This window comes from Tamandua tetradactyla, chromosome 5 (assembly GCF_023851605.1).
Source record: "Tamandua tetradactyla isolate mTamTet1 chromosome 5, mTamTet1.pri, whole genome shotgun sequence".
NCBI lineage: Eukaryota > Metazoa > Chordata > Mammalia > Pilosa > Myrmecophagidae > Tamandua > Tamandua tetradactyla.
Genome location: NC_135331.1, coordinates 10,079,054 through 10,095,225, shown reverse-complemented (window position 1 = coordinate 10,095,225; position 16,172 = coordinate 10,079,054). Strand labels below are relative to the sequence as shown.

Here is a 16,172-nt window from a genome sequence, read left to right as displayed (position 1 = left end):
ACTGTCTTAAAGCCGTGGGTGTCTAAGAACATTGCCCTCGGTCTGCAATTAAGGAAACAGGATGAAGTGTCCTAGTGCTATTAGCAGAAGGATTTGGAAAGATGTTTTCTGAAAACTTCTGGTGATTACGGATACATCCCTCTTGTCTGCATGGGGAGGGGATGGGACTGGTAAAATAAGTCACAAATTGGGAAGAATTAAATATACACAGTGTTTGTGGCATCCCAGAGGTAGTGTCCCCAGGTGTCACCTCTGCTTTGGGGGAATGGGGGTTGGGTGCTGAGTGAGGGGCCCACAGGAACTTTGCTAAGCCAGTGTCCACTTCGTCGCTGAGAAGAACAGACAAAACCTCTGTCCCTGCCTGGTATATTGGAGGAACGACAAGGAGGCTGGTGTGGCTGCAGCTGAGCAAGCAAGGGGAAAGAATCGAAGGAAGCAAGGTCCAAGAAGGGGGAGGCAGATGATACAGGATCTTGCAGGGCAGCAGGGCAACGCGAGGTGTCCAGCCCAAGGCACACAAAGGAAACACACGTCCAAATCTTCCCTCGGGAACCTGCTCCTCCTGCCATATTTTCCATCACAGTCAATGGCACTTGTATCCCCTCTCCCCCCTGCCACTGCCTGCTGCGGGGTTGCCGGAGTCCACCCCCTGGGCAGCCCCAGACTTCTCCCTCTGCCTCACTTCACACACACACCCAGGCTCATGGTTCTCCTTCCTCAGACTGATGGGCCTCTCCCTCTGCCCCCTCCTCGGTCCCACAGGAAAAACCCTATATGTGTTCTGCTGTGGGGGCCTTCAGAAGGGTCGCCCCAAGTCGAGACATTTGCATACAGAGGGCAGGTGGGGGTGCCAGGCCCTAAGCAGAGTTGGCCAAGAGCCCCTCACCAGACCCCTCTCCCCACCTGTATAGCACTGTCTCGGAGCCAGCCACTGCTTTCCACATCTTTGATATTAGCTCACAACTGTGCCAAGGGGTGGGTAGCCCCATGTTGCAGAGAAGGAAGCAGGGACTGGGGGATCAAGTAGCTCACTGAGTCACGCAGCCCACAAGCCCCTGGTCTCCGGTGTGGACCAAGGCAGTTGGGCTCCCTGGCCCGTCCCCAAGCCCCAGCTAATGGATCGATGCTGCTCTGGAAGTCAGGCCCAGAGTTGCCAGACTATCCCAAGAATACTAGAGTCCTAGAATTTGCACATGAAATATCCGAATTTTTTGAAATGTCGATTCAAATTTGTTTAAACGATGCAGATAAAATACATCTGTCAGCCAGATTTGGTCCTGGGGGTCACCAACTTGTCCTCTCTGAGATTACAGAATTTTCCTTCCTTTTCATCAGCCATGGGACGAGGATATTTTTAATAAAGAGAGGCCTGGGACCTGCTGTTGCATCTTCTGGCTCTCTCATGCTTTTTTCCTTCCTACAATCCCGCCATCTCAGAAGCCCTGACTCCTGCCTGCTGCTGGGTCTGAGTTGACACACTAGTATCAGAGGCAAAAGGAAGAGTCCCAATTTGGCCCCACCTCCTCTTCCCTGGTTTAAAAGAACAAATTTATTTCCAAAGATTTAGTACCTCCTCTCCAACTGCTTCATTCTTTTGCAAGGATCACTCACACTTGAGCATGAATTAGTCCCTTTCAGAAAGGAGTCTTCACTGGAAGGCTTGGTGGGGATGGGGTGGGGTGGAGGTGGGGTGGAGCTGCCCTGGGGTGAGGCATTAGTGACTGACAGAGCGGAAGGCAGAAGCTGAGGGGCTCCCATCCCTCCTCAGGGATGCACCTCTCTCAGACCAGGAACCTGCTAAAGGGTTCCACGCATCGGGCGCTTGCTGAGCAGGGAGGTGCGCCCACAAAACCTTGGCTGATACGCTGCTATCATTTGTCCAAAGGTTTAGGGTCTGTGTAGCCCGGCTGGGGACAGCTCATCTTTAGAGACCTTAAAGCTCTCAGGATGCTACCCACCTCGGCCTCTCCGCTCTTCCTGGCCGCTTTCCCCAGATTTTCCCACGGCTGCCTCTCAGATCTCCCCTCCCCAGAGGGGCCTTCTCTCAGTCGAAAGTAGCTTCCCTCACACCTCTGCTTTATTTTCTTAACATTTTCCACGTCCGACTTCCTTCTAGAGGGTAAGTCCCCTGTTCCCCTGGCTCCCTCTCCGCGCCTTCTTCGCCCCTAACCCCGACGCCCCCCAGCAGCGCGGCCGCCCTGACTGCCCCCTGGTGGCGAAAGCGCGTCACTGCTCCACAACTAGCAGAAGCACCGGACACCGCCTCCGGCCCCTGGGTCGGCTTTATTAGAAAGGGCGGGGCAGGGCACCGCCCAGCAGGGGGCGGGGCCAGGAGGTGGGCGGGGCACTGGGCCGGCTGGGGGCGGGATCTAACGGGAGTGGCCAGTCTGGGGTCTAGGTAGTGGGCGTGTCCCGACGCCGGGGGCGTGGCTAGGCACCTGCGGGGGGCGGGGCCCGGGCGGCTCAGGAGGGCGGGGCCAGGCCTACGCAACCCCGTTGGTCTCCAGGTCGGTGAGGTTTCCTCGCAGGTTCTGCTCCTCCTCGAAGGCCTTGAACAGCGAGTTGAAGTTGCCGGCGCCGAAACCCTGCAGGGGGAGAGAACAGGTGAGCTGCGAGTCCAGAAAGCCCACCGTACCACCACCCCGCAGGTGCGCGCCGGCCTCGCTGGGGACAGGCCGCACCTGGTGGTTGTGACGCTGGATGACTTCCAGGAAGAGCGTGGGCCGGTCCTGGACGGGCTTGGTGAAGATCTGCAGGAGGTAGCCTTTCTCGTCGTAGTCCACCAGGATTTTCAGCTCCTACGTAGGAGACAGGGGCTCAGCTAGGGGAAGCCGGCCTACACTGCTAGCCTGACATGGGGGACAGGGGGTTCCTTAGTACATCCGTAGGGACCCTGCACCCCAAAGCCGAGAAAAGACCCCTTTCTCCGGCAGCTCCAGACACCTCCAAATTTATCCCCACATTGTCCTGTTACCACGTCCCTGCAGCCTTCCTGTCTGCTATGGGTTTGTCTCCCAAAAGTCACATCCAAATCCTAATCCCCATCCTGTGACTTGGGCTGTGTTTGGAAGTGATGAGACCAAATCCCATTTAGGGTGGGTCCGAATCCCATATGACTGGTGTCCTTATAAGGGGAGAATTGGACACAGACAGAGGGGAGATGGCCACGTGACCACTGAGGCAGAGACTGGAATGATGCTACCACAAGCCAAACGACATCAAGGACCACCCACCACCACTAGAAGGCAGGAAGAGACAAGGCACGGTCTTGATTTTGGATTTCTGGTCTCCAGAACTGTGTGCCATTACACTTCTGCTTTAAGGACTTGACTGCAGCAGGCCCCGGAAATTAAGACACTGTTTAAACCACCGCCATCATCCATGGACCACCTCCCTGCTTCCCCCCTTGCCTCCCCCCAATCCATCCTCCCCACAGAAGGCAGAGCAAGCTTTAAAATCAGACCGTGTTACTCCTTATTTAAAGCCCTCCGGGAAAAATTGGAACCCTCATCTTGTAGGAAAATAAAATGGTGCAGCCTGTTTGGGAGACGGTCTGGCTATGCTTCAAAATGTTAAACATGGAGCTACCACCGTGGGATCCAATTATCCCACTTCTGGGTTTACACCCAAGAGAACTGAAAACCTATTGTGGTAGTTTGATTCAGTTGTCAACTTGGCCAGGTGAAGGCACCTAGTTCTGTTGCTGTGGACATGAGCCAATGTTAGGTGAATCTCATCTGTTGCTAATTACATCTGCAGTCGGCTAGGAGGCGTGTCTGCTGTAATGAGTGACGTTTGACTTAATTGGCTGGTGCTTAAATGAGAGATCGCAATGTAGCACAGCTAAGCAGCTCGGCATTCCTCATCTCAGCACTAGCAGCTCAGCCCAGGCCTTTGGAGATGCAGAAAGAAGTCACCCCGGGGAAAGTTGTTGGAACCCAGGGGCCTGGAGAGAAGACCAGCAGAGACCATCCTGTGCCTTCCACGTAAGAAAGAGCCTCAGTGGAAAGTTAGCTGCCTTTCCTCTGAAGAACCAACAAAATAAATCCCCTTTTATTAAAAGCCAATCTGTCTCTGGTGTGTTGCATTCCGGCAGCTAGCAAACCAGAACACCTATGTCCACACAAAAACTTGTATACGAATATTCAGAGCAGCATTATTCATAATAGCCAAAAGTGGAAAGAAGCCTATTGTCCATCAGTTGAGGAATGGAGAAACAAAATGTGTCATATGCAGTAGAATATTATTCAGCCACAAGAGAGAAATGAAGTTCTGATACATGAACCATAGGGATAAAGCTTGAAAACATGACGCTGAGTGAGAGTAGACAGACACAAGAACTATAGATTGTATAATTCCATTTAAATGAAATATTATCCAGAATAGGCAAATCCATAGAGACAGCAAATAATGACTGGTTGCCAGGGGCTGGGGGAACTGGGGGGATCGGAGGTGATTCACAACTTTGTAAATATGCTAAAAGCCACTGAACTGTACACTTTAAATGGGTGAATTGTACGGTATCTGAATCATATCTCAAAAAATTGTTAAAAACAAAACCCTCCAATGGCTTCTGGCCACAAAAGAGCAAAATCTAAACTTCTAAATGGCTGATAAGAAGACTTGGCCCCTCCCTACTGTTTTGACTTCGGTGTCTCCTCAGATACTACTCTTCATCCCTCTGCATTTCTTTTTTTCTTTGGACACACCAAGCTTGTTCCTGCCTCAGGACCTTTGCACTTGCTGATCCCTCAGCCAGGCATATACCTTCCCAGAACTTTGCATGGCCAGCTCCTTTCCATCATGTAGACTTCACCTGAACGACACCTCCTCACGAGACCACCACTGCCTCCACTACCACCACCACCATCACGACCGTGTAACACAGCCCCAAGGCACAGTCTATCTTGTGGTGCCGACTCTCCCACATGGTGTGTGTGTTGTCTATCTGCTTGTCTTCTGTCTGCACCCCCTCATATGCAAGCACCAGGGGGCTGGCTCTCTGGGCCACCCTGCACTGGGTCTCACCTCCAGGATGTTGATATTTTCCTTCACCCGGATCTTGGCCGTCTTGAGCTTCTCGCGTAGTTGTTTGTAGTACGTGGGTGGGACAGCCAAGAACTCCATGCCTCTCTCTTTCAAATGGCGGATCTGTCCCGGAGCAGGGTTGAGGTCAGCCTCATCCCCTGTCCCTGCTCAACACCTCTAGTCCTGGTGCAGAGCCAGGAGGAGGCAGGGAGGAGTTGGGGGGCAGGGCGGGCAGTCCTATCCCAGCTCCCCCGGCTACCATGTAGTGGGATGACGCCAACTCTGGGGCCCCATTAGGAGAACAGGAATCACCCACGTTTAGGGAACACTCGCTACATGCCTGCTTCAAGGCACATGTTGCCTCATGATGTCCAGGCACTAATGTTTGGACGTATCTGGACTAGGATTCTGTCCATTTTATAGCTGGGGAAACTGAGGCATGGAGTGAGGAAGGATTCATTCTCAACATAGCAACCAAAGTGATCTTGTGAACATATAAATCAAATCATGTCACTCCTCCAGTTGCCCCTCAGCGGTGTCACATCTCAGTAAAATTCAGATTTCACACCCTGACCCATGCTGTCTGCCTGCACCTCCTCCTCCTGATCGCTTTCCTTTGCTCATTCTGTTCCAGCCACCATGCTCATTGCTGTTCCTTGAACCTTCCGGACACAGTCCCCTCTCAGGGCCTTGACTTTGACTGTTCCTGGTGCCTGGGGCACTTTCCCACATTCCCACATACTTCTCTCCTTCCCCTTCCTCAACCATAAAAGATGAGCCTTTGCTCTCTCAAATGTCTCCTCATTAAGGCCTTCCCTGATGGCCCTGTTAACTTGCAGTGCCTTCCATGTTCGCTGCCATACCTCCCAGCTTTACTTTCCTCCAGAGCACTCACTGCCTACCTAATGTATTACCATTCCTAATGCCTGGCTTCTCGCTGCCAAAAGGATGGAAACTACTGTATTGTTTGCTGATATATCCAAGTGTCTGGTACGCGGTAGGTGCTCAAAAACACATCTCAAGACTGAAGTTGCCAAGTGAATTCTTTTGGAAAGCTAAGATTTGACTGGGCCGATATGCTTCCCATGTCCAGGTTCTTATCCACATGTCATATTGATGCATGACTCAGCCTCCCCAAAGGGACATTTAATTTGGCTGAAAGGACCTAATAGATCCTATAGACTAATATTCTTATTTTCTAGGGAGGTTACTGAAGCCCGGGGGTGGGGGAAATCCCCCCTGGGAGGCACAGCAAGTCACAGGCAGAGCTGGGACTGGAATCCAGGCTTCTGGATTCCCTGGCACCTGCTACCTCTAAAGCCAAGAGGGTTCTGCACAGGGTTCGAAGCTTCAAGGGTGGAGAAGGGTGAGCTCTGAGTTCCAGAAACCAATAAAGAAGCCCCATCCACTCTGCAGGCCAGAGGGAGGGGCCCCAGGCCTGCCCCCTTGAGTGGCACGAGAGGCAAATTAGGACCAGGAGTGGGGTTCTCACCGCAGTGATGATGTCTTGGGTCTTGAGAGCTATGTGCTGCACTCCGGCACCCCCGTTATAGTCCACATATTCCTGGGGGAGGGAAACAAGGAAACCACTGTTGTTTTCTCCCATCACCCACATCCCTGCCCCCACAAGAAGCACCCAAGTCACTTCCCTGCTATCTTGTTGCCCAGCCAGGTCCCCAGGGCCCCGTGAAGGCCCCACCTGGATCTGGGACTTCTTCTTGCCCGGTGCAGGCTCATTGATGGGCATCTTGATGGACTCCTCATAATTGGTGACCACGATGGAACGCAGAGAACTGTATTCTGTGTGCACCTGCGTGTCATCCACGGACCAGAAACGGTGGAACTGGAGGTTCTTCACGTACCTGGGGGGTGGCCAGAAGGAGGCATCGGCTCTGAGCGTCGGCCTGGGACTGCCTCCTCACCCCCATTTCCACCCTCCAAAATCCATCTCCAAGCAGGTTCCTAAATGGAAGCACCATTCACATCCTAGATCTTGCAGATTTGTACCTTAAATATGACAATTTCCTTCAAGCGGAAATAAAGCATCTTGTTTGTTTATTTATTTATTTATTTTTTAAAGCATCTTGTTTTTTGTGTTTTTTTTGAAGTTAAAAGACATTTTATTTACTGACAGATTAAAGACTGCTGCAACTTCCAGGTAGTGCAAAACATGCACCACTGAACCAAATTACAAAGAACTGGTGTTACTACACAATGTTTAAGCAATGCTATACTTATTTTTGGCACAGTGCTGTACTGCTCAGTCTGTGTATAAAACTGAGCACCTATGAAGCAATCAGTATTAAAAATTTCTATAAAAAGAAGAAAAAAATTCCAACAGTGGCTCAAGAAAACAAGCTGCCATTTTGCATAGATTCATGTACAGTATATACCTAACATAATGTCCCTTTTTTTTTTCCCTAATGTCCCTTTTGGGTTTTCAAGTTATTGGAAAAACTGTGTCCAGAAACACACTGACAAGGCACATGGTACAATCTACAATGCTACCCAGCTCTATAACTGATGCCCTACCCTTGAAACATGCATGTTCACAATTTTACTTAAGAGAAAACCTAAAGCTCTTAAAAAAAAATTACCCACATGATTATTGATTAAAGTTCAAAATCTCTGGAGGAAAACACAACCAAAAAGCAAACAAAACCACTCATACACACAAAGCCTAAAAACACAGCCATCTAACCTCCCCAAGTACTGGTTTGGATTTTAGAAACCCACCTCGTTAAAGGACAGAATACTAAAACTTTAAGTACATACAGAGCAAAATGGGGCATTTAACAATTACTCAATTTTAAAAATGTTATAAGAAAAAGTCTCAATGAATACAAACATCCATTTAAGCCACCTTCCTCTTGAATAGTAACTTCTCCCACATAAAGGATACTGTTGCAAATTAAAAAAAAAAAGATATTTATATGCTTTCCTGTACCTCTGTCTCCACTCAAACCACTTTAATTGGTGTCAAATTTCAAAGGAAATTGGTACTTGGCAAGGCTGGTACTCGTATTATGTAGGCTTTCTAAGAATTTTATATACAATTTTAAGTATTAAAATAAGCAGGAAGGAATGACATTTACAATACATCAATCAGCCTGGCTGATGGCAGTGAAATCATTCATGACAGTAGCCCAAATTTTAAACGAATTTAACCAGCATGTATGGGTCTTACAAAATAAAAAGATAATTTTAGGGAAACATTACAAATACATACTAGTATCCCCCAAAATGAGGAGCAGTCTCTTAACTGATTATAGAAACAAAAACTAATACTTGCAAACTCTTATACTTTTCCACTAATCTATCTTCTAGTTGGAGTCCTTCATTTTTATTGTTTGTAACACTAAAGCATCTTGTTTTAACAAAACATGCATAGTTTGGCAATTCTCTTGCAGATGGAAGTAAAGTGCCTCGAGAGAGGCACTTGTTTCTAGTTTGCACCAGGGCATTGTTTGGGCAGTGTGCTGGCTTGAAACTGTTACGTACCCCAGAAAAGCCATGTTCTTTAATCCTGATTCAATATTGTAGGGTGAACTCTCTTGATTAGGTTTCTATGGAGCTTTAATCCACTCAATTGTGGGTGTGACCTTTTGATTAGATGGAGATGTGACTCAACCCATTCAAGGTGGGTCTTGATTAGTTTACTAGAGTCCTTTAAAATGGGAAAAGTTTTGGAGAAACCTCAAATGCAGATGCTTGGGGAACAGTTGCTATAGAAGTTGACAGAGATGCAGACATTTGGAGATGCTTGGAGTGTCGACAGAGAAAGCAGATGCTTAGACATGGGCATTTGGAGACCCCAGCAGATGTAGCCATGTGCCTTCCCACGAGATGCTAAGCAAGCCAGAACCCAGAGTTGTGTCTCGAAGGAGCTAAGTGAAGGCACACAGATGCTCAGAGAGGAAACCACTGGCATCAGAAGCTGTGAAGCAATGGAACCGGGAACAAGGAACAGCAGGCACCAGACATGTGCCTTCCCGTGTGACAGACATCAGCCTTTCTTGAGTCAAGGTACCTTTCTCTCAATGCCTTAGTTTGGACATTTTTATGACCTTAGAACTGTACACTTGTAACTTAACAAATTCCCATTTTAAAGCCATTCCACTGCCCCATTTGCCCAGGAGCCTTAGAGAAAGGACCAAGGTGTCACTTTGGGCTTTAATTCCTCTAGTCTCCATGGTGATGTTTTTGGAATGAATAAATGAATCAGTGACCTCAGGCTAGCCTCTACACCACCCTGTCCTTTATCTTCCACTTTGATGTCTAGCGATAAGAATTGTGGGGTGGGCTGGTCTCCTGTGAGGTCCGGTCCCTTTGGGGAGGGGAGGGTGGGCCAGGGGCTCACCATTCAGAGGCAGATACCATCTCTTGGTCAGGTTGGTTTCCCACAATGTGATCGATAATCTCGAGACTGCAGCTGGGCCTGGGGGAAGGGGAAGGAATTGGAGGTGCGAGAAGAAGTCTACTTCCTGTGTGACCCTCCCTGCTGACCCCTCAATAACAAAATAGTTCACTTAGGTAGCACTTTCTATGAACTCATTTAGTCCTCACCAAGTCTCATGAGGATGTACCGTAGTACCCCCATTTGACAGATGGAGAAACAGAGGCACAGAGAAATTAAATGATTTCCCCAAGGTTCATGGCTGTGAAGTGCCAAGCTGGGGTTTTGACCTCAGGCAGCCTGATCTGTGCACCTAGCACCAGCTCTCCAGGCCACACTTGGGACTCTTTGGAGTTCCCTGGATGTCTCATCAGAGAGGCCCAGTCTGCCTCGGAGACAGAGGGCTTTGCTTTCCATCCCATCGGGGCCAGTACCCCTTGCCCCCATCCTTAGGGTCACTCACAGCTTGGCAAGTAGGGGGTCCATGATGGCTGGAGCCTCAAATCCAGGCAAGAAGCGGCCGGTGTAGCCCATCTTCTCCACTAGTGTGTGGGTAGTGTCCCCATACTGTGGGGGGTGGGGTGGGGGCGGGGAGCAGAGCCCAGCTCAGCCTCTGCACCAACATTCTGCCAGGGCCAGGCCACGTGTCACTGGAGCCAACACAGCCCTGGCTTCCAACCTGGGTCTGGCCTCAGCTCAGCATGGAATCGTGGACAAAGCCCTTGCCCTTTCTAGAATGATCTGAGATCTGTCATTTGTTAGGGGTTTCTTTGACATCCCAGCAACTTGGTGAGGGCCAAGATTTTGTACACTTGGCCCAGAGCACGTGCTCAATAAAATGCATGGAGTAAATGAAGAATGAACGAGGGCGGTGAATCAAATTATACTGAACGACTCTTTCAACCATTTTAACAAACTTTAAGTTGCATTTAATCTTAGGGACCTGCAACTATCTTCGCATGGCAGTAACACATGTGCTACAAAGAATTGATATGTGCCAGGTGTCTATGACAGGCCTGGCCCTGCTCTAAGGGCATTTCATGACTTTTATCTCATTTAATCCTTACAAGGGCCCTATGAGGGGCTGTAGATGAAGAAACTGAGGCACTGACAGGGTAAGTAGCACGTCCCAGATCACCAAGGTGGGCTGACTTGAGTTTTCGCTCATTTAAACGGACTCAGAGAGGTGACACGGTTTCTCGAAAGTTGCGCAGGTGTGAGGGTTGTGGCTTTCCCAGCCCCCATTTGTCTAGGTCTCCCTTTTTTTCCAAAGCCCCTATCCAAAGCCTATGCCCCGCTGCTCACACCCCACCCACACACACCTGGGGAGGAAAGGAAGGCCAGGATGGGCCCCTGGGAAAGCATTACAGGGGGGCAGACTCTGGGAGACTCTTCATACTTTGAGGCAGGGATGGGGGATGCAGAATGGACTTCGTTGGGGAAGGGGCAGTCCTGGCATCTCCTGGCTGACAGCACGGGGCAGGGGGCACCGAAGTTAACTCACCGTCTGCAGCACAGCAAACTTCACCTTCCCAAACTTATCTTCCTCCACCCAGGGCTCCCGCACAATTTTGGCACCCCGTTCCCGGGCTTTCTGCAGAGCAGATGGGACCGGGGGAAGCAGTAAGGGCTGGGTTCTCCCAGGCCACCACTGGTTTCTCCAGCCCCAGCCAGCTTCGGCTGTCACCTCCCAACACCCCCGCCTTGTGCCCATTGGGCAAGTAGGGAAACTGAGGCTCCAGCTCAGAGTTGGGGCTGGGGGAGAAAAACCAGGTTGGGGATGGATGGTATGGTCTGCCTTCTTGGCTAACTCACTCTGTAGCCCTTCCCCCTCTCCAGTTCTCAGTTTCCCCATCTGTAAAAAGGGTGGTTGGATACTAATAATACAAGCTGATGTTTACTGAGCATTTATGATGTGTCAGACCCCGAGCCAAGCGCTTTACATGTGTCATTCATGCATGTATTTTGCAAAGCCTGGCTTCTTGCCTGAGGGACACTCTTCTAGATGTCAGCCTCTTTAATCCTCACAGCGACATTATATGGAAGGTGCTATTATCATCACCATTTTATAGTGGAGGAAATTGAGGCACAGAGAAGTTGAGTCACTTTCCCAAAGTCACACAGCTAAGAAGATTCAGGTCTAGACACCTGGCTCTGAACCCCATGCTCTGAGCGTCTCTTCCCAAGCTTGGTGCTTGATTCTCAGTGGGGTTCAGTCAATGGTAATTAGGATATCGTCTCCCTTTATAACAACCCAGCCAGATAAGTGCTGTGGTTATCCCCATCTTACAGATGCAGAAACTGAGGCGCAGAGAGAGGACCGGCCGCTGGCACCCAGGGGTGTGCTTCCAAAGTGCCCCCCTGGAGCCCTGACAGCCGGCTCACCCCCAAAATAGAGGTGGCCCAGGCCAGATGCAGGGCCCGCCGAACCCCACCGCTCCCCTCCAGAGAGGGCCCAGGGCGGGCTGTGGGCTCACCTGCACGATGTAGTCACAGTCCTGCACCTCGAACGCGATGTCCTTCACTCCGTCTCCGTGTTTCACCAGGTGGTCGCCCATCTCTGTGGCCGGTGAGGGGTGGGGACGCTGGACACCGGGCCCTTGGCCCACACCCCTAGCCCTCTGGGCGCTGTCTGCCTCTGGGCACGGGTTCCCTTCGCCTCTACCCCGCCTCCAGTCCCTGCCCCCGCCCCCAGCCCTGTGACCCCGCCCCGCCCCGCCCCGCCCCAGCCCTGTGTCCCCGCCCCCTTCCCCGCCCCCACGCCCACCCCCTCACCTTTGTTCCAGGGGTTGAGGGCTGAAGAGAGGACGAACACAATCTAGGTCGCGGTTGGGGGGGAGAGGGTGGGTGTACGGGGTGGCTTGGGTGAGCCTGGACCTGTTATTCCTCCCCAGCCATGAGGCTCCTTGACCGTGGATTCTAAGCCTTTCTCCGCCTTAGAGGGGTCCTGGAGGGGGGCGGGGGGCTTTCCTCCCACAGCCCCGGGTGCTGAGACGAGCCGCTGGGTCAGGCCGCCCACAGGGGGCGCTCCAGGGCGCGGCGCCGACTTCCCATCCCAGCGTCCTGGGCCTTCGCCAGCCTTTCCTGAGCATCGGGCCTGAGCCCTCCGGGAGCTGCTTCCTGGGTGCACGTCGGGGGTCCTGGGTGGGGGCGGGGGGCTCACCTGGCCCTGCTTGATCACGTGACTGACCACCTCCCGCGACCCGGTCTCCAGGCCCTTGTAGGCGAGCGGCTCGAAGCCCATCTTGTTGCAGTAGAAGGAGGCGGCCTGGTTCCCGGGGTTGCATCCCGGTCACAAGGTGCCAGGCCCGGAGGGTCCTCAACGGAGAGCCCCCAGCCCCCCTCGGCCTGTCCGCCCTGTGGTCCCAGGTGCAGACCCTTCCTGGGAAGAAGGGTCCCGGCACACCCTCGCCCCAGGTGGGTTTCCCACCGGGGTCCACGGCCCTGATTGTGCAATCAGCATCGGGAGGGGCCCCCTCTCCCCGCATGGTCCCGGGACTGGCACTGATTCTCCCCTTCCAGGGGCCAATCACGGGCCTGGCTAGAGGCTGCCCTCACCCGGGGCCCTCACCGCCGGCCTTCTGGAGGCTCCAGCGCCCCCAGCCCTGGCATCTACCTGCTTGGCATTGCCAACCCAGAAGGTCACCGAGTGGAAGTGGAGAAATTGGCCTCTCTCCGGCTGAGAAAGGAGAGGAGGGGTGAGGCTGAGGTCCGGGGAGGTGGATCTAGCAAAGGGCAGGTGGGGCGGGATTCCCCACTCACCTCCCTTGTCCCAGCCCCAAGTCCAGAACTTGGCAGAAACTGACCCCAGCGAGTGGCTCGAGAGAGATTTCTCAGGTGGACATAGAGCTCCTGGGGGTTTGGGATGGTGTAGCGCCCCCCCCCCCCAGGAGGCTGGCCCAGGCTCCCCGGAGGGAGATAGCCTAACGTTGCTGCAAAAGGGATTTAAGTTAGACCACAGGAAGGACTTCCAGGCAGGTATAAGAGATTGGCAGGTATTTAAGAAGAGGTCAATGGTTTTTAGGAGGGCGTGTGTGCGAGCACGGGCATCGCCTATCCCCGTTAGTTCTGCTGCTCATCCGCTCCCCAGACCCACGCCCTGAGTTACCCCTTCTGCTTACCCACGCCCTGAGTTACCCCTTCTTACCTTCGCTCCTTTGTCGCTGTATGTCGTCTAAGGAGAAAGAAAAGAAGGGGGAGACTTTGATTCTGGTAGTTTTCCTGTGGATGTGGCCACCCAGTGGGGACGGCCACGGTCTCAGGTAGGGACTTACCATAACTGATCTTAGCCAAGCACCCTGATGGGAAGACTGAGCCAAGAGGCCTGGGGAGGGTTGGACAAACGTATTTAATAGGGAGTTCGTCCCGCCCCCAGCCTCCTGGTCTTCCCAGGCGTGCAGAGCTGATCCCACCCCTGGAAGGTCGCAGACCCAGAGTCTCTGATCCAGCTTCTGCCTCATTGGATGCGGGGCTCAGGTGGGGTGGTGGGTGGGACGCTGCCAGGCCCAGGGGGCGTGCGTGACTTGCCCAAGGCCACTTGCGGGTAGGGGGCTGGGCCAGGGCAAGAAGCCAGGAGCAGGTTCATTCCAGACTTTGAAGCTGGAACTAGATCTCTGGCCTCCGGAATTGGGATCCCGGATACCAAGTGCAGCTTGAGTGCAGAGGTGGTCCCAGAAGTTCATACTTTGAGGGAGCTTGAGGGGGGATCGGGGACTGATTGTGAAGCCCTGTTTGCACAGCAAGCGTCTGGTTTGTTTTCTGTTTTGGGGGAAAGGATTATGTGCTATAGTGGTTAAAGGCTTGGGTACCGGTGTTTGCTTCCTGATCTGCCTGTGTACCATGTGACTGGGGAAAATCATCGACCCTCTCCGAGCCTCAGCTTCCTCATCTGTAAAATGGGGGCAGTAGTAGTTCAGGGGGAGGAATAAATGCAATCTTTGGACTAGGACCAAGCAGACAGCCCCGGGAGGAGCCCTCCCCTGTCTTCCTCTCCAAACCCTGCCAGGCGTCCTGTGCCTTTCTTTTTCCCCTCCTCCAGGAAGCCCTCTCAGAACTCTCCAGGCCCCAGGTCTGTGATTCAGTTCAGCCCTGCCATGGGTCAGCTTTAGGCAGTAACTCCGGAGAGGGGGCTTGAAGGGGTGCACGGGAGAGCTGAAGAAGTTTCCCAATTAGTAAGTGGCAGAGTAGAATTGGCATGTTCTCATTCCAGAGACCACATTCCTAATTGCCATGAAGCCCTGTATACAAATGGGATATACTGATATTCCCGCCAGATAGATGGGGAAGCTGAGGCCCAGAGAGGTGAACACATATCCCCAAGGCCACAGAGCTGGCGAGAACAGAGATCCAAAGTCTGGCCTCTTTGATTCTCAAGTTAGAGCCCATCCCACCAGTCCAGACATCTTTTCTCTTTTTTCCTGTTTTCTGGAGAATTCTGGAGAGAGGCCACCTCCTTTTCCTGACCCTCTTGGGACCACTCTCCAGCCTGCCCTCAGCATCCACCTCAATTCCCTGGATCTACGTTTCCAACTTGGAAAACTGGAGTGGTGGTAGTCTAAAGTGGAACTCACAGTCCAGACGATTCCACTGGAAAAGGGCCCACAACTGCCCACCCCATCCCACCCCCAGGTCAGCAGGAACATCTTGTCTCCTGGTCACCCAACCCCAACCTCCAAGCCTTGCCTGGCCTGAGTAACCTGACTGCAGAGTCAATGTTTACTGAAATGAGGAAGTGTGCTGTCAATCACCCTGGGATGCCCAAGGCCCCGGGGGGCAGGTGCCCAGCTCGGCTTGGTCTCTCCTGCCCTCTGGACTTTGTTTCTGGAAAACTCTGTGGATCTCAGTCCTGCTCCGGTGCCACTCTCACCTGAGGGCAGAGATTAGGGAGGGGAAGCCTGCAGGGCCCATGTCCCCTTCCTGGAGACCCCGTGGTCCCCAGACCCAGTTGGGAGGAGATTAGGGCTGGCAGGGGGTGGCAGTCTCTGCATCCACTGCTCTTCCTTTCTGAGTTGTCACCTTGGGCCTGCCCTGTACCGGCGGAGGTGGGGTTTCAGAGGAGCTCACCATTCCGATGCGCTCATAAGCCTCGTTCCTGACTGGGCCCTGGTGTGCGGAGCAGGCCTGGGGCTGCCCTCCTTGGCCAGCATCTGGGAACGTGGACTTCAGGAAGTTTCAGCTCTTTCCAGAAATGATAAAAGTGGGTCACTGTGCTGAAAGTGTTTGTACCAAAACGCAGTTTCTGCTGAACATCTGCTTTCCTTCTGGGAGTGTGCAGTCGGGGCGTATGCCAGGCAGAAAATCTATGCCCATATTTCAGTGGGCGACCTTGAGCTTTGAGGCCCAGGCGAGCTTCTCTCGTACACAACATTTCACCACTTGCTGCTGAAAGAATTAAGTGCGTCCTTTGTGACTCCCCTGGGAGAAGACTCCAGAAGCTTGCATCTGGCTTCCCCCGGACTTTGCCTCATGTGCCTTTTCCCTTTGCTGATTTTGTCTTGTGTCTTTTCACTGTATAAATGGGGCTGCCTTCCTGGGGGTCCTTCTCAAGAATCCCCGAACCTGGCGGCGTCTTGGGTTCCCCCGACACAGAGGTGGCAGTTGTGGGATTCACTAGATCACGCCTGATTCACAGAAATGTGGCAAAAGCACTGGGGAAAGGCAGGATGAAAGGGTGGGAACTGACGTACTTGGGTGGCTGGGGAGTTGTCTGAGTATGAAACAGCAGCTGAGCGGCTTTCTGATGTGAGAG

At 52.5% G+C, this 16,172-nt stretch overlaps 1 protein-coding gene and 1 long non-coding RNA gene across 2 annotated transcripts; one reads left to right on the top strand and one right to left on the bottom strand.

Moving 5' to 3' along the window:
* Positions 1-2,263: 2,263 nt before the first annotated feature.
* Positions 2,264-13,788, bottom strand: HPD (4-hydroxyphenylpyruvate dioxygenase). Its single transcript, XM_077159762.1, has 14 exons — positions 13,699-13,788; positions 13,572-13,598; positions 13,041-13,103; positions 12,588-12,692; positions 12,200-12,242; positions 11,902-11,984; positions 10,929-11,018; positions 9,888-9,991; positions 9,389-9,466; positions 6,728-6,890; positions 6,521-6,592; positions 5,029-5,151; positions 2,682-2,798; positions 2,264-2,585 (listed from the first exon to the last, which is right to left on the bottom strand). The coding sequence occupies exons 1-14, from the start codon at positions 13,699-13,701 to the stop codon at positions 2,484-2,486; spliced, it is 1,173 nt and encodes a 390-aa protein (XP_077015877.1). The 5' UTR covers positions 13,702-13,788; the 3' UTR covers positions 2,264-2,483.
* On the top strand, positions 2,348-7,086 carry LOC143683579 (uncharacterized). Its single transcript, XR_013175539.1, has 2 exons — positions 2,348-2,604; positions 6,697-7,086. It is a non-coding gene; the product is annotated as an uncharacterized LOC143683579 (long non-coding RNA).
* Positions 13,789-16,172: the final 2,384 nt, after the last annotated feature.